General features: G+C 48.4%; 1 protein-coding gene across 5 annotated transcripts in view; it reads right to left on the reverse strand.

Annotated features, from left to right (window-relative positions):
• SLC8A1 (solute carrier family 8 member A1) overlaps positions 1–25,354 on the reverse strand; it is a 308,213-nt gene that overhangs the window by 268,241 nt on the left and 14,618 nt on the right. For 2 of the 5 annotated variants that reach the window (XM_082217403.1, XM_082217399.1), the window contains exon 1: positions 11,051–11,126. The exons of 1 other annotated variant lie outside the window; for it this stretch is intronic. In XM_082217403.1, the coding sequence (XP_082073529.1) occupies positions 11,051–11,096 (46 nt within the window). In that variant the 5' untranslated portion in view covers positions 11,097–11,126. Of the gene's footprint in view, positions 1–1,355; positions 1,461–2,142; positions 2,273–11,050; positions 11,127–25,354 lie in introns of those variants that run through there. 2 more of the 5 variants (XM_082217400.1, XM_082217402.1) reach the window with 2 other exon arrangements.

The following is a 25,354-nucleotide window of genomic DNA, read 5'->3' on the forward strand; positions in this document are numbered from 1 at the left end:
GAAACACCTGCAGATGCTTTCGGACAGCATGTTGCTCGAAGCCACTTGGGCTACTTCTTTTGCTCCTTCAAGCACCTTGCTGGAAATAGCCATCTCTAAAGACCTGCACTTCTATATACACGGCAGGGAGTACCATGCAAATGCTCACCCACAGATCCACAGCATGGCTGGCGAAAGGCTAAAAGCCACCTTCCCACAGCCATGGAAACTATAGCGGTGCTGCTACAGCCGTGAATTGCTCCACTATGGCTTTTCGTGTATGCGTCTCCCCCATCTCTTTGTAGTTAAATGCTTTAACACATTTAAGCCAATGCCATGATTAAGAAAAAATTAAAAATGCAGCCGCAAAGAGACTATTTGCAGGAGACGCGAAAGGCTCCCCCTTTGCATCCCAAGGTTGTCATCCCACAGTTGCTTAAGTTCAGGGGAGGCTCAAGGAAGGAGATGTGCACCTCATGTCTCTCAACCATGCAGGAAGGCAGGATGAAACCCATAAGCACACTCCACCCCACCCACCCATGCAGTGGTCCCAATGCAGCTGTTCTATCCATCCGCTACCTATGTAGGAGGGAGCGGCAGGGGCATGGAAAGGGAGATTCCTTTAGGTGGGTGTGTTCTGTAGTCATGCTAGGAAGAGATACCTGGATCCCGATAGCCTCTGGCTTATCCCTCAACCAGGACACCTCTCCCTCCCACCCACCCACTTTGACGGCATCAGCCCTTTCCTCCCCATCGCTGAAATGAGATGCAAGAATCGCACGAGGTTCCAAGCTATGGTTTCTCTCCCTTTCCAGGCAAACTCTGGTTTCCATCCAGAACCATGCTGCTTGCACACACGATCTCTCTTTCTCTCTCAACACACACACACACAGCTTTTCCTTTGCTGGTCACAGAGCAGCTGCTAAGAATAAGACGGCGAGTTTGCCTAGAAACTGCAGCGTGTGTTTTTTTAAAAAATAATAATAATCCTTTTCCTGATACCCTCTGCATATGCAGACCCTCCAGCCACCGGCGCAGTCTCCACCCCTCTGCCTCCCATTTACTGCGGGAGAGGGGTGCCCTTTCCCTGGCTGAAGACGCCCAGCGCCGTTCGCTTCCCCTTGCACACAAAACCAATCACACCCCAAAAGCCACCCGGGCTGGTTCCTCTCCCTCCCGCCGACGGAAGAGGGAAATACGAATCTCCGCTCCCAGCCATTCATCATCCCGGCTGCAGCGCTGTCAATGGAGCGGACACGCCAGAGGCAGCCGCCGCCGCTACAGCAGCATCCTCAGAAGCCCGAGCAGAATCTCCTTCTTCATATATACTGAAATCAGGTTTTTTAAAAAATATATATAAATATATATATATTTACCTCCTCTGCAGCAACAGGTCCCTCCCTCGGTCGCCGGGGAGATCCCTGAAAGCAGCACGAGGTGCCTGGGAAGTTCCCACCCTGGGCAGCCACGCAGGGAGCAGCGGGAGGAGGGGAGAGAGGGTGGGCAAAGGGGGCGTGTTTGCGGAGAGGCGCGGACAACACACACACACACACACACACACCCCGGATAGGGAACCTTGCCTAAGGAGGAGGACCAGACTTAAGCATCCTTAAGCATCCCGCCTGGCGCCCCCTCCCCAACCCCACCCCACCCCTCGTTTCTCTCTCTCTGAGCGTCTCCGAGGAAGGGCATCTCCGCACCCCACATCTCCCCGGGAGCCCCCCAAAGCCCCTGGTCAGGCACCCTCGCCGCTTTTGCAAGATCAGCTTTTGAGCCCAGCGCCCTCTCTCTCTCCTCTCCACCCCACGGTTACGCTAGTGCTCCCCTCCCCTCTCGAGAAGGCACATTTCCGCACACACTGCAATGGGTGTGGGGTCCTCGGCACAGGTGCTGCCTGCGCGTGATGGCTGCCCACCAGCCAGCCGAGGGGAGACGGAGAAGCCATCGGTCCCTCCCGGTCCATGCATCCCTCCTCCGCCCATGCAGCCAGCCGCTCTTTGCAAGGTGCCCGCCCGCTCCCGGAGAGGTCGGGCGAGCGCGCGCGGCAGGCGGCGAGGGCCCCCCCGGAGGGGCGGCGGAGGCTCCTGCCGGGTCGCTCCCGGCCACCGAGCAGCCCTGTCGGCGGGACACAAAAGCCTCTTCCTGCTTCCGCTCCTTACCTACCTGCAGACAGAGTTGCTCGCCCGCCGCTCCCCGGCTGGCTGGCTGGTTGTAGGCAGGAGTAGGCAAGCGCCGCCGCCGCCGCCGCTGTTGCTACTCGCCTTCCTTCAGCGGGTCCGCTTCTTCCTCCCGCCGCCGGGCCCCCCTCCTCGGGTGCCGGCGATCACAGAGAGCCCGCCGCGGCCGGCAGCGCCACCTCCACCCCCGACGCCGCCTTGACCATATCTGGAAAGCGCCAAGCGCTCGCGCCCCATGCAGCGCGGCGGCGGCGAAGAGCAGCAGCCGGCGCCCCCCTTGGAAGGAAGGAGTCGCGGGCGAGGGAGCCGGAGAGCGAGCGAGCGAGCGAGCGAGCAGGCAGACAGACAGACACGCGCCCAGCGAGGAGGAGGAGGAGGAGGAGGAGGAGGAGAGGCGGCGGCAACAGCAGCGAGGAGAAAAGGCGGCGAGCGGCGTCCCCTCAGAGCGCGGCGGGGCCACGAGCGAGCTGCCTCCTCGGCGCGCCTTCCCCGCCTCTCCTTCGGCTTCGGCGGCGTCCCTTCGCTCCTTCTCCGACGCTGGAAGCGGCAGCAGGCAAGCAGCCCCTCCTCATGCTGCCCTGGGTGGCGGAAGGGACAGGCGGGCCAAAGGGTCGCCGCCGCCGCCGCCGCCGCTCGCCTTTCCCGCGCGTCTCTCCACTTCGCTTCGACTTTGGGACTCGAAGCGCGCCGGTGGCGGCAGCTCCCTGAGAGAGAGAGAAAGAGCGAGCGGCTTCGCCTCTTTTCGACTGGCTGAGGGAGCTCTTTCCCGGATTTCCTCTCGGCGCTACCGCGGCTGAGGGAGCCGCAGCTTGCTCGCTCGCTCGCTCTCTTGCTCTCTTGCTCGCTGAGGGAAGGTGGCGAGGTGCCAGTCAGCGCTCCAGCCCACCCCCTCCGCGCGGACGGACGCACACGCACACCTTATCAGCATGCAAGATCCTCCCACCCCCGTCCCCAGACTCGCCACGCGCCCTGCACGCGCGTGGCGGCTGCTGCTGCTGCTGCGGGGGAGTTTTCGCCAGCGACACGCGAGAGCGGGGCTTCGCCTGAACGTGTGAATGAATATACCTGTGGCGCTCGTTGGGTGGTTTTTGCAGGAAGGCGGATGTGAGCGAGCGCTTCTTCCTTCCTAACGTGGCGTGTCACCTGTGCACAGAGATGTTCTACCTGTAGAGTCAGTTCTCTGCTCCCCGCTTCATCCTCGCACAACAGCCCTGCGAGGTTAGTTAAGCTGAGAGTCAATGGCCAGATTGTTCCTCCAAGTGCTTTTACTGACGTACAGCTGCATACACAGTCAAGCTGCGGTCTAGCTTGCAAGCAAATACGAACATACCAACCACATATGCCTGTTTTCGCTCAAGTTGGAGTTCCTCATACGACATTCCCAGACCATACATGAACACAAATCCTTCCACATCTCGGCCAGTTGTGACTTGCCATAAGTGCCTGCACTTCTTGGGTGTGCACAGTGCAAAAATCTCCAGCACTCCTTAGCTCACAGCTCACACTCTTTTAACTGTGACGCGAAAAACAGTACCCAGTTATGCGAATGTATGTTGAACACTCCACCAGCGGCACTTGTTCCCTTGCCCTACATTCCTGTCCTATCTCAACCCTAAGACACCAATAATCTAGAAGAGGGACTGCCAATTTTTAGGCCTTTTAAGGATTTCTGAGTGAGTGCCAAGAGCTGCCTCCTCTGGGCACTTCTCTCAAACCTCCTCCATATCCGCTTTTCTCTCCTGGCCCCTCCAAGAGACAGAAAGAGAGAAAGTGTGTGTACGCATGCTTTGTTTTCCCACAGGATTTGGGTAAAAGCCTGAGAAAAATGTATTTGAGCCCTGAAAAGTATATAAAACTAAAACAGGAAGTGGGAAAGACTAGCGTTTCACTCTTACACCTTCCTCTTTCAGTTCTATGTACTTTTCCAGGAAGAAAAAGGTAGCCACCTCATGACCTGGGAGAGGAAGCAGTGATTAGTTTGGGAGGCTCTAAGGTTTCATGGGCACTGGGGGGGGGGAGGAAGACTTCAAGGGTGCCATTGCACCCCACGGGCACCACGTTGGCAACCTCTGATCTAGATGATACCAGGGACACACAATAGTTGGACAGGATCCCACCTTGAAAGCCCATAGAGTTATAGAATTGGAAAGTTGGAAGGGACCCCCCAAGAGTTATCTAGTCCAACTGCCTGCGATGCAGGAATCTCAACTAAAACATCCACGACAGATGACCACCCAACCTCTGCTTAAAAACCTCCAAGAAAGGAGAGTCCACAACCTTCCAGACTACAGCTGTGAGCAAATGGCCCCTCAAGATCTACCCCAGAGAAATTGTGGGGAACCGTTCCACCAAATTTCTCCAGGGGGAGGATAAATTCTGCAAAGAAATGGTGGAAAATATATTGAGAAACGTCTGCAAGATGCTTCTACCTCCCCCCCCCCCGATGGAAAAAAAAAATATCACAAATTTTCTCAGGGGTGTGGGGGGGAGGTCTTCTGATAAACTTCTGCTTAGCTCTACTCTAAACCTATAAATTCTCGTTGTGCTAAAGGGCCATTGGGTGTGTATTGTTTTTAAACATAATACTCTTGCTACCTGGGGGTGGGGTGGGGTGGGGAGAAGAATGTATCTCCGATCTTATGTGAGGAAAATAAGATAAAGGAGGCATATTAGGGGAAATTGATAGTCTGAAACATATCCTAAGGCAAATAGCTGACTCTTTGTCATTAGTTTTTCCTACCCTGGGGAGGGGGGGTGAAGCTGGACCTGTATGCCTAGCATACTGCAAATTGGCACATTCTCTCTCTCTCCCCCCATTATATTTTATTAAGTTTCAACATTTTTAACCTAGACAGTCAAAACACAATTTCGTCTTTTCTCTCCTTTTTGTCGACTTCCCACCCCTTTTTCCATGGAGTTGTTGTTTCTTTAGTACATTCTCTCTCTCTCAACATCATAATAAGCCTACCCAACACATTTTGCTGCCTGATGCACTATAGCAAAAGGCATCCTGCCTGCCCCCCTCCCTGATTGCGTTCACACTCCCATTGACTGTGTTGTGAAATGTACTAGGGGAAAACAACTTCACTGTGCTCTTAAGGAAGAAATGTGAACATACCCCAAGTCAAGATGCATAATACCCAAGGCCATAAGTTATTTTGGTACCTACGGCAGAACATCCCACAAGCACCTCTCCCCTTCTCTGGCAGTAAAAATACACTAATAAATTAACTAACATGGACAGTTTGTTCTCTGACCATGAAAATTTGCAGCTTAAGATGACTAACTCTGCCTAACAGTAGAGCCGGCCCTGATAGCACTAAAATTGTCCACAGGGTTTTGAGCTCCCCCTATTCTTCTGTGCCATGCCCATCAGATGGCTAGGCAGAACGACAGGCAGAACGACAGGACACGGACAAGAAGCTACAGTTAGAACTGGATATGGAACAACTGATTGGTTCAAAATTGGGAAAGGTGTACGGCAAGGCTGTATATTGTCTCCCTGCTTATTTAACTTATATGCAGAATCCATCAAGCAAAAGGCTGGGCTGGATGAATCCCAAGCCGGAATTCAGATCGCCGGAAGAAATATCAGCAACCTCAGATATGCAGATGACACAACCTTGATGGCAGAAAGTGAGGAGGAATTAAAGAACCTTTTAATGAGGGTGAAAGAGGAGAGCGCAAAATATGGTCTGAAGCTCAACATCAAAAAAACGAAGATCATGGCCACCTCCTGGCAAATAGAAGGGGAAGAAATGGAGGCAGTGAGAGATTTTACTTTCTTGGGCTCCATGATCACTGCAGATGGTGACAGCAGTCACGAAATTAAAAGACGCCTGCTCCTTGGGAGAAAGGCGTTGGCAAACCTAGACAGCATCTTAAAAAGCAGAGACATCACCTTGCCAACAAAGGTCCGTATAGTTAAAGCCATGGTTTTCCCAGTAGTGATGTATAGAAGTGAGAGCTGGACCATAAAGAAGGCTGATCACTGAAGAATTGATGCTTTTGAACTATGGTGCTGGAGGAGACTCTTGAGAGTCCCATGGACCACAAGAAGATCAAACGCATCCATTCTTAAGGAAATCAGCCCTGAGTGCTCACTGGAAGGACAGATCATGAAGCTGAGACTCCAATACTTTAGCCACCTCATGAGAAGAGAAGACTCCCTGGAAAAGACCCTGATGTTGGGGCACAAGGAGAAGGGGACGACAGAGGACGAGATGGTTGGACAGTGTTCTCGAAGCTACAAACATGAGTCTGACCAAACTGCGGGAGACAGTGGAAGACAGGAGTGCCTGGCGTGCCCTGGTCCATGGGGTCATGAAGAGTCGGACACGACTAAACGACTAAACAACAACAATTCTTCTGTGCCATGCCCATCACATGGCTAGGCAGGACGACAGGCAGAACGACAGGACACGGACGACAGGCAGAAAATTAAGTGAGACCTATTGTAGGCCTGATCTGCAGCGCTTGCACTCATCGTCTGTTTAACATCTGTGCCGCAGAAGTTTCTCTTGCATTCCATTCCGAGCCCTGTTAGGATGCTGCCTTGTACTTTCATGCATCAGTTATGAAAAAAAGCAAAGTCCTCTCGCCCTGTTTATTCATATCAGCCAGGCAAGAGGACAAAAAGAGCTCCTTCTACAGAGTCTAATTGGCACCTAGGCATGAATATCCAGCCCTCTTTCCACCTTTTACACAGGCTGCAGACATCCGAAGACTGCTTCTGTGATAGGGCTGTCACCAACTATAAGGAATCTTAGTCGGGTAATGGTATGAGTATGTCTTTGTTAAGCAATTGATCAAATCCACATGGATTTCAGTATAAATTTCAGTTCTGAAGCAAGAATAACACTTCCTTTGCTCTTAGGTGATACACACCCAGCTGGTGGGCTGGATCCTTATCTCCTCCACCCCCAGCCATGGGCATAGCTGGGGGCGAGGCAGGGAGGGGCAGCTGCCCCACTAAATCAATAAAAATACATAGCTAACTGAGGTTCTGCTCCCCAACCAAAGGCCTGCCCCCCCCAACAAAAATCCTGGCTATGCCCATGCCCCCAGCCGCCCACCTCCCTGTCAATCACCTGACATCACAATGACATCAGTTGACTGGTTTTTGCATAGCTCCCTGCCCAGTAGCCCCAATGACCACCTGACCATTGGTGGTTGCAAAGAGCTCTGCATGGGGCTTTGCAGGTGTTACTGATCAGCTGATTGGCGGTACCTGCAAACCCCCTTTGGCCCAGCTGCATCTTTACCTGGTGCACCCCTGACATCATATATGATGTCAGATGCAGAGCAGGTGAGGGGGTGCCACACTGATGCATACCAGAATGCCATGTGGGCACAGCAGGAAGGCAAGGCCTGCATGGGTGGGAACACCAGAGGTCAGCAGAGGCTGGCTTGGCTCCCTCGATGTGCTCACACAGCCCCCAACCTTGCTAATGCCTTGCCCTTCTCCAAAGCTTCATTAACCGCAAGCCTCAAAATTTGGGATCCCCTCCAAACCCGTGCCAAAACTTTGCAGTCATTTTGAAGTGAACCCCTCGCATTCTGCAACACCCCCCAAACTTAATTGAGACATCAAACCGGGGTTCATAGTTAACACCCCAAAATCCAACATTGTCACAGGTTTGGAGGTGCTCCCAAATTTGGGGGTTCATAGTTAATGAAGCCCTTCTTTCCACACTGTTCCAGAGTTCCACTGGTGCAGAGCTGGTGTCAGAAGGGCAACTCTGCAGCTCTGCACCAGTTGCTCTTGGTTGTGACCCCTCTGGCTGCCTCTGTGTCCATGCACACAAGATACATTGCTCACATCTCATGCACACATACATGTGGCTGAAGAAAAGCTCCTGCATGAAACTTCCTACATATGAATTGCACATGCTCATGTAGCGCACATATAATGCAGTATTGAACACATGCACACTGGTTTCCTGAGTTTCATTTAAGTACATTTTATTACTATTACTCCTGTCATTCCTTTTTCTTGGAGGGAAAGACAGCAAGACTCACAGGTCTCTCTTTAATTCAGTGGACGTTTAGGGATTATTTGTTGTTTGCTGCCTCTTTAGCCCACGGCTCGTTAATTTGCTTTTAACGCAGTGATCTTATGCCTGGGAGTAATTCCCCTTGAAACTGAATGGAACTTACTTATGAGAAAACCCACTTAGCATCACTTTGCAGCTTACTCAAGCATGCTGCGTTACTGTGTGCTTTTCCAGTGTATAACTGACAGCAGGGAGCACAAACTTGGCGGTGGTTGGGTGGGGGCAGGGGAAAGGAGGTTGGTTGATTTGTGAGGGCAGCAAGGATATCCCCTCCTCCCTTATTCATTTCCTTAGTTTATTGCAAATGCTTTTGGCTTGCCCCTCTAGAGAGATCCCAAGACAGTATACAAAAGTAAATAAAAATGAAGCAAACCAATCCAATATAAATTGGGTCCCATGCATGCCATACATTTGAAGCATATGGCTTCCTCCCCAAAGTACCCTGGTATCCGTAGTTTGCCACTCTGAAAACAGCAATTCCCAGCAGCCTTAGTGAGCTACAGTACCCAGGATTCTTTGGTGGAGGCAAAGCCTTATGCTTCAAATTTGCTTTAAATATATGGTGTAGATGTAAAAGGTAGAGGACCCCTGGACATTTAAGTCCCGTCAAAAGGCGACTATGGGGTGTGGTGCTCATCTTGCTTTTCAGGCCGAGGGAGCAGGTGTTTGTCCACAGACAGCTTTCCAGGTTATGTGGCCGGCATGAATAAACCACTTCTGGTGCAACGGGACAACGTGTTGAGTGCCACAGTGGTACCCATTTATCTACTTGTACTGGTATGCTTTCGAACTGCAAGGTTGGTAGAAGCTGGGACAGAGCATCGGGAGCTCACCCCATCACACGGATTTGAACCACCGACCTTCCGATTGACAAGCCCAAGAGACTCAGTGGTTTAGAGATCACAGCACCAACCCTGTCCCTGGTGTAGATGTGACCACAATTAACAATAAAGCCATATAACTGTAAAAAAAACAGAGGCATAGACATAGAATCATAGAGTTGGAAGGGAACTGAGGGATCATCTAGTCCAACCCCAGCAATGCAGGAATATGCAGCTTTTCCTTACGGGGACTGAACCTGCAACCCTGGCATTGTCAGCACCACAATCTAGCCAAATGAGTTATCCATGCAGTTAGAAACAAGCAGAAGGGACTAGATCAGGCATCCCCAACCTTTGGCCCTCCAGATGTTTTGGGACTACAATTCCCATCATCCCTGACCACTGGTCCTTTTAGCTAGGGATCATGGGAGTTGTAGGCCAAAACATCTGGGGGGCCACAGGTTGGGGATGCCTGTACTAGTTGCTATTCAAACCCTGAACTTTAAAATTCCTGGGCAAGTCAATGATGTCTAACCTGGTGTGGATACGTCACATTGGTGCCAGTTGTTGCACCCCTAGAGGGAAGACCCTCCAGAGAAGGTGAGGTTCTCTGTTGCCACCCAACAAACTTCACCCAGGAACAGGGCATGGAGAATATTCTCCCCTGAAGATAGGCAGGCTGCTATAGGGAGAAGCTCTTCTTCAGGCATTTGGGTCCCAAGCCATTCAGGGCTTTAAAGGACAGCAACAGCAGCTCTGAGGCGAACGGGCATCTTTCAGAATTAGTGCGACATGATTCCATCTAGCTGGACCAGTTAGCATTAAGGCACTCATATTCTGTACCGATTGGAGCTTCCAGGTCATCTCCCAAGGCAGCCCCATGTACAACACATTGCAGCAATCCACTATTCTGGGAAGGTGGAATATTACAATTTTGTTGCAGTTACCAAAACAAAAACAAAAAAACAAACAAACCCGTACTTGGAGACAGGTTTCCATTATTGTGCAGAAACGCCCAGAGTGGCAAGTTTAAGAGTGTATGAGAGAATGAATGGACTTTTGCAGCTAAGAGCCTTCTGCACCAAGTAAGGAAGGAAGTGGCCTAAGAAGGTGATTGAGAGTGAAAGTGAGGGTGGGAAACCCATAACATAACCAACATTTACTTGGATCCTGAAGCGAGGAGACCAAACGAGCGCCGCAACCGCCGATGGAGAACAAATACTTGCGAGAAACCCATCCACACAGTCCTTATTTATGCTTCTTATTAAAACTGTGCAGAATAAAAAAAAAGGCCAATGGACTCTTAATTCATCAGCTCCCTGTTCATTGCGGCGCGCGCACATTTTAACGCACAGCTGGAGCGCAGTGGGAAAGCGAAGCAATGGACTGAATACGAATTGGAAGGCGGGTAGGAATCACCAAAGAAAGGATGCTCGGGATGCAGAAGGCGAAGGCGAAAGGTGTGTGGGGGGGGGGGGAGACCAGACTTTTCACTGTTCTCCAACAAGAGGAAGGCGGCGGAGGGCGGGAAAGGGAGCTGGGGGTCAGAGCAAAACGGGCTTTGGTGTTCTCGTTGTTTTCCGGCCCCTTTTTGCAAAGTTTGACCTGCCCAACGCGGGGAGATGAGGAGGGACCCGGGGCGCCTGCTCACTCTCGCCGCTCGCCAAACCCCAGAGACCCCCGAGCGGATAGACGGCGAGGTGATTGCAGTGCCGCGCGTTCCCTAGGGGGGCGCAGAGGGTCCCAGCATTGCCGGACCCCCAGGCTTAAGCCGGGCGGAGGAATGGAGGAGATCCGCTCACCACTCTCCTTCTTCCCGGCAAGGCGGCTCCGGGCTTTGCGCGCGCGCCAGGGTCATAGAAACATGGAATCGTAGAGTTGGAGGGACCCGCGGGTCATCTAGTCCAACCCTCTCCAAGGCGAGGATCTTTTGCCCAACGTGGGGCTCGAACCCGCGACCCCGAGATTAAGAGCCTCACGCTCTCGGGCGCGCCAGAGAGCGGACCGCGGCGCTTACCTGACAGCAAGGGACGGCAGACTCCGCCAGTGGGGCGCAATGGCATCACCTGCAAGTCCAGACGCCAAGGACTGCGGGCTTTTAAAAGCGGGTTTGTGGACTCTGTTTTAAACACGCACCACACGTCGCCCTCCCCACCCCTAATTCCCAAACCGGCTCACCTTGCTGTTGGCCTCTGCCCAGCTGTGGCCTCTCGCCTCAGTCGCCGGCCTCCTTGGCTCAAGGGCGCCCCCTCATGGCGACATCTGCCGAGGAGCGTCCCGTTCCTCTCTGCCTCCGTGCGTCAGAGGAGGGCCAAGGAGGGGGCTCGGGGGCAGAGCAGCTGCTTGGCATGCAGAACTCTCCAGGCCCCCCACACTGCAGGCATGCGTCCCTCAGAAGGTTGCCCCAGAGGGAGAGCGGGCCTGGAGCAGAAAAATGTTCCCTGCCCTGGCTATACTCATCCCGAAAGAGGAGAGGAAACATAGAAAATGAAGGGGATGGCTGTAGCTCAGCGGCAGGACACGTGTCTGTCACGCAGAAGGTCTCAGGTCCACTCCCTGGCCTCTCCAGGTAGGGCTGAGAGAGAGACTCCCTGCCTGGAACCCTGGAGCTCTGATGCCAGTCAGGGGAGACTAGTCTCCTCCAACCAGAAGTTGAGGATGATAGATCCCATCAGATCCATCCATAGCCAGGGATAATGGGATTTGTGGTCCAAAATATTTGGAGGATACTTGGCTGGCGAAGGTTGGTGCAAACAGTGCTGATCTATGTGGACCAGTGGTCGGACTTAGTATAAGGTGAGCTGCCTGTGTCTCTCCAGTTAGACAGTTTTTATACCCTTGGTTTGTTAACCATTATGTATCCAGATACCAGTTGCTGGGAATCGAAGGCATCTGGTCCCACAGCTGCACTAGATGGGCCATGGCCTGATCCTGCAGGCTCTTATTGGGCTCTGCTCTGCCAAAGACATGCACAGAAATGATCTGACCATCGTTTTAAGAGCTAGGGAGGGAGCCAATTAGCTTTGCTTTTTGATCTTCTCTTAGTAGCAACTCTCATCACCACCTACTGCATGTCCATAAGAGTCACCCCAAATTTCACCATGCAAACTGCAACATGTAATCTCAGCAGTGTAAATAATACCACATGTAAAAAAATAAAAATGCACCGAATAGGACATTCTGTGTCAATTTCAATATTTCAATTTCAATTTCAATTCAATATATTCCAGGAGTGAGGAATCTCAGACCCCCGGGCCGAATGCCTCTCTATTTGGCTCCCAGGACTCTCCTCAGACCACACTGCCTCCCCAGCCACACCTGCAACTGGTCGTGCCTTGCATTCTCCTTGAGGGTTTTTGCCTGGCTGGAATATGCCCTTGAACTCTGAGAGTGCCTCTTGCTTGTCCAGATGAAGGCTAGAGTGGTGTGTCTGTGTAGATAGATAGATAGATAGATAGATAGATAGATAGATACCAACCTGCTGTACAAAGGTTTAAAAAAACACCATTCATTGTTCTGCCCATTTTTGCCTGTGGCATCTGGGAGATTGTTCAGAACGGAATGTGGCTCTTAGGCTAAGAAAAGTTCTGTATTCCTGCTATATTGAATGTAACTCTCCAAGTTCAATAAAGTTTACTCTGTGTGTGGGAGAGGTAGGAATCTCAGCACACACACAGTAGTTCTCTGGAGTGTAGATTTCTTGCTCCCATATTTGTGTTCTAGTGACACTGATCCAGAATGTTTAGGTATTTGTCTTTACAACAGCCCTGTGAGGTCTGCGAGAGAGAGAGAGAAAATGAATGTGACTGGCCCAACAGGATTTTCTTCATGTTTATAAAGGTCTGTATACTTCACCGCAACTGGCCTCTCTTTGGATTCCCTGATTCCTGCTGCTTTGAAATTCTTCAAATGAACCCTTCAGCCCTGCGCTGCCACGCACTGGAGGCATTTTTTCCGTACGCCTTGCCCACAGTTATCTAACCCACGGAGATTTAATAGCCTGCCCTGCTGCTGCTGGTCTAATCAGGCTTCGTCCAGGGAGGGGAGGGGTATTGCCACTCTGCTTTGTTTATAGTGTGGGTGGGTCAGCCCAAGTGGGTCATATAGAACAGCGCTAGATGGGGGAATTTGGCAGCTGTCTCAAAGTTTCCTAGCTGTAAGTTATTACCAGGTTGCCATGCCCACAAGAAGGAAGCCTGCTTAAACAAGGGCACCCCTTTCTGTTCCAGCAAAATAACCATGATGACCAAGTAGAAAAAAAGAAACCTGTTGCTATTTAAAGCCCCTGGTCATTTCCATCCTAAATACAGGGTTCCTGTGGCACAATGCACGGGAAACAAAGGACAGTGCTTTTTTGTTCCCCCTTCAAATCTGTTAATTAAATTTCTATACTGCCCTTCATCCGAGGATCACAGGGCAGTTTACACTATAAAAACACCCAAATGCACAACATGGTAGCAAATAAAGACAATACCCCCTACAGTATTTATGAGAATCAAGTCACTACATTAGGTATTTCCAGGAACTTCTGTTAATGGAGTGGGGCTTTGCAATTCCCCACGTTTGGATTAAGAATGTGATGCCAAACCGACTTGTCCATGAAAGTCATTGTTATGTACTGAGTTGAATAGGATCCAAAAGGCAGCAGTCTTATTGGTCCTAGAACAATAGGATTCAGAATGCAGCAGTCTGATTAGTCCACAGGAGCCACCCAATCCAGGCTCCAAGTAGAAGGGAATCCGCAACCTGATTGGCTTACAGGAGAATCCTGGAATTAGCCAATCACGTGGGACCCATTGTGTAAATAATGTATATAAGGCAGACATTCTGGGGGAACTTCCATTCCTCTTCACCACTATGAGCTGAATAAAGAGCATGAAATCCACTCTTGACTCCGAGTATATTTCAGTCATACATTCTGAAAGTGTGTGTAGTAAGATGATAAAACTTTTCTTCTCCTAGTAACACACCAGAGATGTCCATTCTCAAAGCAGCAACTGAGATTATGGGCTAGCCTAGTGGCCCCTGTGGATTTCCTCTATCCAGGCATCTGCACCCTCTTCAGGCACAGAAGGGAATCACGGTGTGCTGCATCTGCAGCCAAGATTGACAAGCGGTGTGAAGCTGCTACCTTGGTCATTGAAGAGGACGTGGAGGGGGTTGAGGAAGTGTTGCCCCTTGGATATCCCAGCCCCCCTTCCTTAAAAGCTCAGCTTTCACATAAAAAAATAAGGGAAGGCTGTTGGCCTTTTGTGGAGACAGAAGGAAAAGCACACAGCTGGTACCATTAATTCCCTCTATTTCCAGTTTTCAGGAATGGTTCTTATTGCTTATGCAGACAAAAACACCAGCACCCACCCACAAGATGGAGGTTTCAGGAGATCCCAAGATCAGCAGAATAGTGGATGAGCACAGATTAAATCTTGCTGCCTAGGCTGCGCAATCCTGTCCCCTCTGGGAACAGGGTGGTATAGGCAATGTAGGTGGGAACATCAGGTGATGTGGCATCAGGTGATGGCCAAGGTTTGAGGAACATGGCCTGGTTGGTCAAATTGGGAGACCAAGATTAGCTTGTGAGCCAGAGGTTCCCCACCATGACCAAGGGCAAGGACCATGGGGTTTGCACTTCCTTGCAGTGCTCTACTGGGAGTAGGGGAACAGCCAACTGAATTCCATGTCTCCTGTTTGGCAACTTCAGACTGTCTCCCCTCTGGAAAGTTGGGTGAAGGTATTTGCAAGGAGCATAATACATGGTCTGGGAGACATGGGGAAGTCTTGGGATTTGGCCTGACTCTTAACACTGCCAGACCCTCTCCTCCAAGCCTTTAAGAGAGTTAACTTGACTGATGTGTCAGCAGTGGAGGTCTCCTGAAAGCTTTTTCCTCCTGCTCCTGGTCATTAATCTCTCTAATCCTCTTTTTTGCTGAAGAACTATTGTACACCATCTCGGCTCATGTGGCACAGCCAGCAAATGGCTTTTGCAGCAGTTCCTGCCTATGTGTAAGGTTACTCCCATTTCTTCCTGTGAAACTGTGAAAACAACAACACATATTGGATTTTTGAAATCATGTTTCTAGGGTGTGCCACAATCCGGCTATTTTTTGTGACCAGCGGCCAAAGCAAGGTATGGTCTATAAAAAGGGACTTTACAGAATGCAATCATCTATCTGAAGGTATAGTCTTTTCCAAGTTTAGTTTAAAACCAAGAGAAAGGAGGAGAGCAAGAGGGGCCTTGAAGTTGCCCACCAGCACTTAGCACCTAGACAGCAAACAACACAGGGAGAAGGGCCAGCTGATTGCAGTGTTAATAATAATAATAATAATAATAATAATAATAATAATAATAATAATAATAATAAATTATTTATACTCCGCCTACTATCTGGCTGGGTTTCCCCAGCCACTCTGGGTGGCTCCCAACCGAGTATTAAAAACATAATACAGCATTAAACATTAAAAACTTCCATAAACAGGGCTACCTTCAGATGTCTTCTAAAAGTAAGATAGTGGCTTACTGCCTTGACATCTGATGGGAGGGCATTCCACAGGGCAGGCACCACTACCAAGAACGCCCTCTGCCTGGTGTACTGGGAGCCAATGAAGATCTTTCAGGACTGGTGTTAAATGGTCTCAGGGGCCACTCCCAGTCACCAGTCTAGCTGCCACATTCTGGATTAATTGCAGTTTCTGAGTCAACTTCAAAGGTAGCCCCACGTAGTTGGTTTGTATTCCTTTTGAAATTTGATTTGCAAATTTGTATCTGTACAAATAAATTAGCATATGCAGATCTGATGAAAGTCTGTGTCCTCCATTTTTGGACGACACATTTCCTCCCCTCTGCCCATTTTGATGATGTGCAAGAAGCCATCCTCATACACAGTCTGACCAGCAGACTGATACAAAGCCAGGTTGCATTCCAGCTCAACAAAACTACCATACAGTGGTACCTCGCAAGACGAAAAGAATTCGTTCCGCGAGTCTTTTCGTCTTGCGAAGCACGGTCCGTCGCAACTGCGCCTCTTCAAGTGGCTTTAAAAAAAAAGCGCAAGACGTTTTCGTCTTGCGAAGCAAGCTCATAGGGGAATTCGTCTAGCGAAGCAACGCAAAAACGGAAAACCCTTTCGTCTGGCGAGTTTTTCATCTTGCGAGGCATTCGTCTTGCGGGGCACCACTGTATATAGGTAGTGGTTTGGGGTGGGCTTGTGTGAAATCTAACCTGCCTAAACACAGCATGCTGTTCATGTTAACTGCAATAAGTAAATGGCACTCCCAATTTTGATTCATGAATATACCATTCAACAAATGACCACTTGGGAGCCATAATTCAGCCCACCCTGACCTAGGTACGGGTCACTTACAACTAAGCATCGTTACCAGTTTATTCTTTGGATGACCAGCTGCAAAGGAAGAAAATGTTGCGCAAGAGAAGGAATTTTGATCCAAAGGTACAGAAGGCCCCCAGCTGATAGGATAGATATGACCCCTTTCCATTCATCAAATGATTGATCCGATGACTAGGGAGGGTTGATTTTCACCCCCTTCATCAGGTGGTGGGCTGGGTATAGAAATGTAACTCTGTATGGCCATCTCAATGTCATGACTTTTTGTCTCTATCAAAATTGGTGGGGGCAGAAAAATTTGCTTGTGGGGGACGAATCAAGTCCTCAGGTTGGGGTAAGCCACCTCTGCCCTGGGGACAAAAACTATGAGCTCCCTTCCCAACAAAATGTATACAGTGGCACCTCAGGCTACATACGCTTCAGGTCACATACGCTTCAGGTTACAGACTCCGCTAACCCAGAAATAGTGCTTCAGGTTAAGAACTTTGCTTCAGGATGAGAACAGAAATTGTGCTCCGGCGGCGCAGCAGCAGCAGGAGGCCCCATTAGCTAAAGTGGTGCTTCAGGTTAAGAACAGTTTCAGGTTAAGTACGGACCTCTGGACGAATTAAGTACTTAACCTGAGGTACTACTGTATGGTGTTACCCACAAATTACTTGTTGACTAGAGCAATAGCATCTTGCTTGGAATTTGAGTATCACACAGCCTTGTTGGTGTGCACTGAATTTAGGTATTTAGGGGATGGGATGTGCTGGTGAAAAAATGTACCAGTTGGTGACATTAACATGCAAAAAGCATGCAGTCTCGTTTGTAAGGAAATGATATATATTTGAAATAAATGTCACCAGACAGTGTGGAAGTGGCTCACTTATGTGGCTCCTTCTCTTCCACACTATCTGAATCTCTCGTTCACTTGCATATGGAGGGAATCAGAACACTACCCAACAAGTTGTCTGGGGCAAGTAACTTATCTGTCATTCTTACCCATCCCAAAAGGTTGCCGGGAAGTCAAAATGCTGCTCTGAGTTCTCTGAAGGAGGGGAAGAGGATACAAAACAAGTAGAGAAAACACGAGCACATGCTGTACTCTGTCAAAGGACAAATAGCTCAAAATGGGAACACTCATCTCTCAGTCATGGGTAGCCTTTCCCTGATTTGACCCATAGCTTTTACACATTCAAAAGTACTACATGCCCAGTTGTCAGGGGTTCAGAGACAGAGGCACAGGTGAGGGAGGAGACGGAGAGCGACGAGGAAGAATCCCAGGACAGTGAGGAAGAGGATGACAATGACTTGAGATCTTCCATGAGTCTCTCAAGTGAATCGGAGGATTCTCAGGAGGGGGCGCCCCTAGTCAGGACAAGGGGGGTCACAGGGGGGACCTGCCAGGAGCAGGGAAGCAGCAGGGAAACCCCGAGCGGGAGTGGGAGATCGGGGCCGGCTTCCCAGCAGGAACGAAGGGAAGAGAGGGGGGTTCCCAGTGTGACACACGGAGCGGAGCAGGAAAGAGACAGGGGAAGGAGATCGGGGCAGGACGTCCTGCCGGAAGAGGCGGAGAGTAGTACAGGGAGTAGTGTAAGTGTCAAGAGGAAGGTCAGGGGTAGCGAGCGCGCGCCAAGTTCAAATGTGGAGGCGCGCGGAAATGGAGAAAGCCCGGAGGAGGAGCCCAGCCCCAAAGCACGAAGGAGGGGGGAACAGGCATCTCAGGAATCCGCTTCAGGAGAGAGCAGGAGGGAAGGAACCCAGGGGGGCAGAAAGACCCTGCGGAAAAGGAAAGACAGAAAGAGGTGGTCTAGCACAAGCCTCTTAAGTTGGTGCAGGGGCGGGACCGATTCAGAGGGGACTTCAAATGTCTGACGTTAGAGACTAGGGGCTGCGCGCCTCGGTTGTGGAACCAATAATGAACTGCAATAAACATCCTTGTATATAAGAAGAGCCTGGCGTTGGTCTTTTGTGAGCTGAGACCTGAGGCAGCCGCTGACACCAGTAGAATTTGTATTTCTTTTTACTTGAACAGCAAACATCATATACCATGGTTTCAGATGCAGCGGCTTAAAACACAGCAAGGTTGTTTCTTTTCTGCCTCATTTCAAGGTGCATTCTTACATTGCTGTACATGCCAGGATGTGTGTCTTCAGCTGATGAGCATCACTTGTTTGTCACAAGAGACTAGGGCCCTGCGGGACTTGACATCTTTCCGCAGGGCCTGCAAGACAGAGCTGTTCCACCAGGCCTTTGGCCAGGGCACAGCCTGACTCCTTCCTTCAGCAATCTTCGCGGTGCTCTGGCCCAATGGTTGCCATTGGTTTGAGTTGAATTAATTTTATAATGAATGGTTTTAGAGCATTGTGTTGTACTGTTGTACTGTTTATTGTTGTTAGCCGCCCTGAGCCTGGCTTCGGCTGGGGAGGGCGGGATATAAATAAAATTATTTATTATTTATTTTTATTTTTATTATTATTATTATTATTATTATTATTATTATTATTATTCTCTGTTTGTTGCTTCCCAACTCCTATTTATGTCCTGTGCACATGCACAATGGCTGTCTCACATGTACACACCTGTGGCTTACGTTCTTTGATCAGTAAGGGTTAAGGGCAAGCACAACAAACAGCAGCGTTTCTCCAGAAACTATGAGATGCAGATGGATTGGGGCTAACATCATGTGTGCTCAACTTCAAACGCCAGCAGTGGGATTGTTCTGGAGCCAGAGCAAATGGTTATGTGTACACAGCCTTCACCGTGAATGTCTTCTGAAACTTCTGTAGCGCAGAAGGGGGCCATAGGCAGCAGTAGATTGCATGTTTGGCATACAAAACCCCACCTTCTATTCCTGGCATCTTCAGCTAAAATAATAAAGGGCATTCAAGGGCTAGGAAAGGGATCTCCATCAGACTTCCGGGGTGGCGCCATCGGCAATGGCGGACTCCCTCTGATCCGGAGGGACTAGCTCCGCAGAAAACAGGTCTTCACGCTATGGCGAAGCGGGGACCCTTTCAAAAATCACAGGCGGATGAAGCCTGTGACCATGGGACTTGGCGGGCACCTTTCGCGCCCCCAACTCGTAAAGGAACCCCGTTACGGGCTCCGGAGCGAAGAGGGGCAAGTGGCGCGGTGCTGAGAGTCAACTGCTTCTTCCGTGGAGCGAAGCCGCACAGCCGTTGCTGGAGAGCGCTGCCTTTTTCCTGGGACAATTTGGCTTTTAAAACAATTACCCGTGAGTAACTTAATTTTGGACAATTGGACTTTAAAAAACGATCTGCGAGTAGAAAGGAAAATTGGACTAAGAAATTCTTTTTAATTTGGTACTGAAATGGGAAGGTCTAAACAGGAAGTCAGCCTTCCGTTTCTTGTAGATAGATTAAAGCAAAGACATGGCAAACTAAAGTTTCAGAAAACAGTTTCTAAAGGATTAACTTTCATCATTTAAAATTGTTGAACCCCCTTCGGGAGCAGGAGAAGAGGGTTTTTTTTCCTCGGACTGTTTAAACCTGCAGAAGAGAGTGTAAAGAAAAGTAATTTTCCACCGTCTTGAACCTGGGAGCCGGGTGTCAGGACTGATGTTCTTTAGGAAGCTCATTGACCATAGACAAATGTCTTTGACAGATAGTTAAAAGAAGAGAAACATAGTGACTCCATTGTTCTCCTTCGCATTTTAAAGGAACAAATATTGACAAAATATCTGAAAAAGGAAACTTTGTTGTTAGATCTGTCTTTAAAAGAAAAGAACAAATAGAAGTTCTTCCCCTAGAGGGAGCCTGTGAAATTGTTTCCAAATTTGAACTGGGGAGTTCTGCAGCTGCAACAGATTACGATCATGGGAACAGACTTCTGACCTTGCAGAACAATGTATTCAGAAGCCTTGGTGCGTGCTTTCTGTAAAACAAGTGCCCTATTGGATCAGCTACATTAGAAGACGGACTTGATGACTGTTGCGATCGGAAATTTTGGACAGGTAGTGGGTAACTATATAGAACCCACCCAGGAATCAAATCAGGAGTGTGCTCTGACAGATCAGATGAGGGAAGATGTTGCTGAACCTCGGATGCCAGAGATGGAGGGAGTTGTGGCCCAGCAGGAACATGAGTTGTTGGATTTGATAAATGAACTTGGAAAAAGCCAGATTTGGAGAGATAAAGTTTTGTTTGGTTTGGAAATGGGGGGTTTTGACTTTCCAAATCTGGCAATGGGCCGCGATGGGGGCTCTTAATTCTGGAGGGACTTTGAAATATGTTCTTAAATACCACATGGAGTTTAGTGAGGACTATGGGAAAGGGGCTGATTTGTCGAGAAGGGTTAAAAACACCGCCAAGCTGGAGTGCCCACGAGTGAAAGGAGCAGGAGACAAAGTAAAGTATAGGTATAAATATGAAGAAGAGCCGCGGAAGGGACATGGAAGAGACTTAAGGGCCTCGGACATAAGATTACCAGGTTAATGCGCCAGATTGATGGAATAGAAAGGACTGACAAAACCCGGGACCAGGAGGAAGAGACGCTGGATGAAGATTGGAAGAAAATTTGAATTATTTTTTTTTATTAGGATTGCCTTATAAAATTAATGAATGTTAGAAAAATGTTGGAACGAAATTATTTGGCTTTAGCAAAAATGTTAAAAGAATCATGTAAGAATATCTTATGGTTATGAGAAATTGGTATAAATAAGATGTAAGTTTTAAGTTTTAGGGTTCTTTATAGTAAAATAAGGTTAAAATAGACTAACGTAATGTACTGACAGAATATTATGAAAAATGGAAAGGATTTGCTGTGATAATTAACAACTAGGATACAAAAAAAGGGAGGAGTGAGGAGGTCAATGAAAGAAGGTAATGACAGTTAAGAATTTGAGAATATTGGATTTGTTTTTAAAATTCTGTGGCTTATTTTTGTTTTTTGATTGTGCTCTGTTATCTGTTTTGTTGTTATTTTTTGATTTTGATTTTTACCAATTTGTATTGTTTGATTGTGGTTTGTTTTTCCTTTGTTCTTTCTCTTTCTTTTTATTCTTTGTTTTTCCTGTAATTTTAAAAATCTTAATAAATATCATTAAAAAAAAAAGGAAAGGGATCTCCATCAGAGATCATGGATTGCTGGTGGTGCTCAGAGCAGACAAGATTGGCTAGAGCAGCAGTTCTCAACCTGTGGGTCCCCAGATCTTGTTGGACTACAATTCCCATCATCCCTGAGCTCTGACCTTGCTAGCTAGGGATGATGGGAACTGTAGTCCAACAACATCTGGGGACCCACATGTTGAGAACCGCTGGGCTAGAGGGACTCATGGCCCTGCTTAGTACTAAGGAGCTTCATCTTTCTCCCTCATTGTCAAGAGTTGTTTGTGGCTCTGGGGCAAGCACAGGTTCAAAGCCAGAGTGGGTGTGCAGGGGATGTGACAACTTTCTTCAGATCTCAAGCACAGGAAGTCAGGAGATCTGCACTAAGGCAATACTGAGCTGAATATGGTCTTGTAACAAGTTGCTGATTCCTTTTCTTTTGGTTCATTGTAGCATAGCCTTGTAAATAAGCCAGCCAAAATTACAAGCCCACCATGGAGGAACAGAACTTCTTCTCGGAGTTGGAATGCCCTCCCCAGAGATTTCCAACGTGATAATCTTTACGGAGCCAGGTGAAGATATTTTTATTCTCACAGACCTTTGAATTTCAGTTTGGATTTTAGATCTGGGCACAAATGGCTTTCTCTGTGCTTTTTCATAGGTTGGGTTTCTTTTTATAGTAATTTTACTCTGGTCAGGTGTTATGCTGGTTCTATGTTCCTGTGACATTTGTGCTGAGATTGTTTTATAGTTTGAATTGCATTTGTATACTTCCCTGGTTTTTTGAAAACCACCCAGAGGACTTGGGTTGGTTGTCGGCTTGAAAATGACACCAGATCAACCAGCAAGCAAACAATTAATGCTTCTTAGCCTGCTGTGAACTGGGAGAAGAGGAAGGGAGAGTTCCTTCCCTCTTGCATTATTAGCCTGCTGATTTCTGTGCTGACCCCGGAGGAGAGACAGAGCACTCTGGTCCCCTTCTACAATCCCACTTATTTGCCAGCATGGGATTCCCTATCATCTATTGCTCCACTAAGCCTAGAGGACATCTCTTTCTCATGTACTCTTTTATAACTGTTATGTACTGAAGTTCTCACCCTGGGCCAGCAGGGGCATACTGTAGATAGTTTTCACTCAGGTCCACATATGCAAACAAGGGATTGAAAGTGATGTTCAGTGATTGAATAGTTACAGAAAATGGTTACTGTTGTGTTCTAGTGGAGCTCTATATAAGCAGGCTGGCTGAACCCTTCAGTTCAGTTCTGTTCTGGCCCGTGAATAAACAAGAGTTGTTTGAAGGATTGCTGTGTCGTCTGATATGTTCACCCACAACTTAACAGTAACAATTGTAAAGAATACAATCCCCTTCTCCTGGTACGCACCAGTCATATAACTCCTGGGTAACTTGCACATTTGGGACCCCTCCACACACCCCTTTTATTCTGCATTCATGATAATCTGTGCTTATGGTGGTATTGGGGCAATTATACATTCTCAATACTGTTTGCACTTACTCAAGTTTCAGGGTAGACATACTGTGCTGTTTCCACTCAGGGCATACATAGCCTGTGACTTTCTGCTGAAATCCTGTTTTTTTTTGTTTTTGTTTTGTCTTTTTTAATATCACAAATGTTCTAGGTTTTGGTCCCACTTTAGTTGCCCTGTAGTGCAAGAGTACATCTCCAGGTAGCAATAACTGACCTCATTGAGGAAGTATCACAGAACAGACAAGTAAAAAGGAATGATGTGCGGATGCTATTATTGCATGGATGACATATTGCAGAATATGCCTGCAAAAAATGGGGACCCTTCCTTGCTTATGCCCACGTCCCAAGCTGCAAGGATGGTGATGAGGATAGCCAACTGTCAGGGTTGTTGTAAGTTCGAAGGGAAGAAAGAAAATAAATAAACGAAAAGCCACTTTGTATCACTGAAATGCTATTTAAACGATTTATTATAAGTTTCACTTTACATCAAGCAACATAATACATGAGGAGTGTAATGACATTTTTCATATTTAATAAATAAGAACATCAGTGCATTTTAAAGCTGTCTGCTGCTGTCAACTGAAATTTCCTGCCTGCCCCCATGAAAGTAGAATGAGAACCCCCTGGAGTCTTGCTGCAAAATGTAGGTCAGGCTCACCTCAGAGTACTCCAAGCCTTGTTCATAGCTAATGCAGCTTTTGCAAAATTAAAGAGAAATGACAGGCAAGAAGTTCTTGGTAAGTGGCACAGACGGGGACTACTACAGTAGCGGGTATATCGGGTAACCATTAAACGAAACTGATAATAAAATAGTATAGAAAACATGGGGAAACGAGTTAATAGATTTTTAAGCTTGTGTACCAATGCAGCAACACCTTATTGGTATGGGGCTCCCTCGTCTGAAGTGTGTTGTCCATTTCTTTCAATGCCAGAAGCAGATCTGGGTTTGCCTCTAATTGCACCATGGACTTGCTCCTGCCAAAGAAATGAGTGGGACAACTCGTGTCTCCACACAGAACACTTGTTTCACCATCAGTGCCTGCTGGTATCTGCACTATACCCTACCCTCCAATATTTCTCCTCAGAAAATAGGGACATCCTATTCCATACCCTCCAACATTTCTCTGGTGGAAATAGAGACATCTTAAGGAAAAGTGGGACATTCCAGGATCAAATCAGAAACTGGGATGACTTCTGTAAATCCAGGACAGTACCTGGAAAATAGGGACACTTGGAGGGTCTGCTATACATTTAAAGCAGTGTCATACCACTTTAAACCGTTGTGGCTTCCCAATAAGAAACTGTAGCTTGTTAAGGGTTCTGAAAGTTGTTAGGAGGCCACTATTCCCCTCACAGAGCGACAGTTCCCAGAGTTCCCTTGGAAGAGAAAATGACTGTTAAACCATGAACTGTAGCTCTGCAAGGGAACTAGGAGTCTCCTGACAACTCTCAGCACCCTCAGCAAGCTACAATTCCCACAATCCTTTGGGAGAAACTATGGCTGTTTACTCCTGCCAGCCTAGCAGTTCGAAAGCACCACAAAAAGTGCAAGTAGATAAATAGGGGAAGGTAAACGGCGTTTCCGTGCGCTGCTCTAGTTTCGCCAGAAGCGGCTTATTCATGCTGGCCACATGACCCGGAAGCTGTACGCCGGCTCCCTTGCCCACTAAAGTGAGATGAGCGCCGCAACCCCAGAGTCAGCCACGACTGGACCTAATGGTCAGGGGTCCCTTTACCTTTACTTATGGATGTTTTAAGTGGTTTGATATTGCTTCTCAATATGTCACCATGAGATAAAAGCCATGCAGGAGCAGTTTGCCACCCGTGGTGGTTAGAACAACACTTCAGTGACACAGCCAAATGGGTGGAGTCTGACTGTGTGGGCCTTTCTCATCAAACGGGCCTCCTCGCCTCTTGACAGGGTGCCAGTTTTGTGGTCAGGGGTGTGGCCTGGTAAGAGCCAGATGGGCGGCCTAGATAGGTTCACCACCCCAGCTTTAAAGAAACAATTGGAAGGTAAAAAAAAATGGATGTGCATTGTATTGGTTGGGTATGTTTATCATGGAGAGCTTGCCTTCAGAGTCATTTACCTTTTCAAAAGCACAGCACCAGCCCATGAGGTCTATTTGTTACCTAGGGCATTTCTAGTGCCTAGTATTCCCATTTTATGGCTGCCTCTTTGCAGCAATGCAGCACAGGTTTTCGTTGCATCATCCGATTGCTTCTAAGCAACGATCGTTCCATCCACGTGAAGTGGATGTATGAACAGTTCCGAAATGATCTGATTGTTCACTGAAGTTATATTAACAGTACTTTGATCCTGTATTGAGTGCTAAGAACAAATACAAGTATTTCCGTGTATTGACCTTCCTGGGTCAATAGCAGTGTGGGATAGCTTGGGCGAGAAAACGTGCCAATATCTCTCTCTCCCCCCCCCCTTGTC

This window comes from Podarcis vaucheri (assembly GCF_965113315.1).
Source record: "Podarcis vaucheri genome assembly, chromosome: 3".
Classification (NCBI taxonomy): domain Eukaryota; kingdom Metazoa; phylum Chordata; class Lepidosauria; order Squamata; family Lacertidae; genus Podarcis; species Podarcis vaucheri.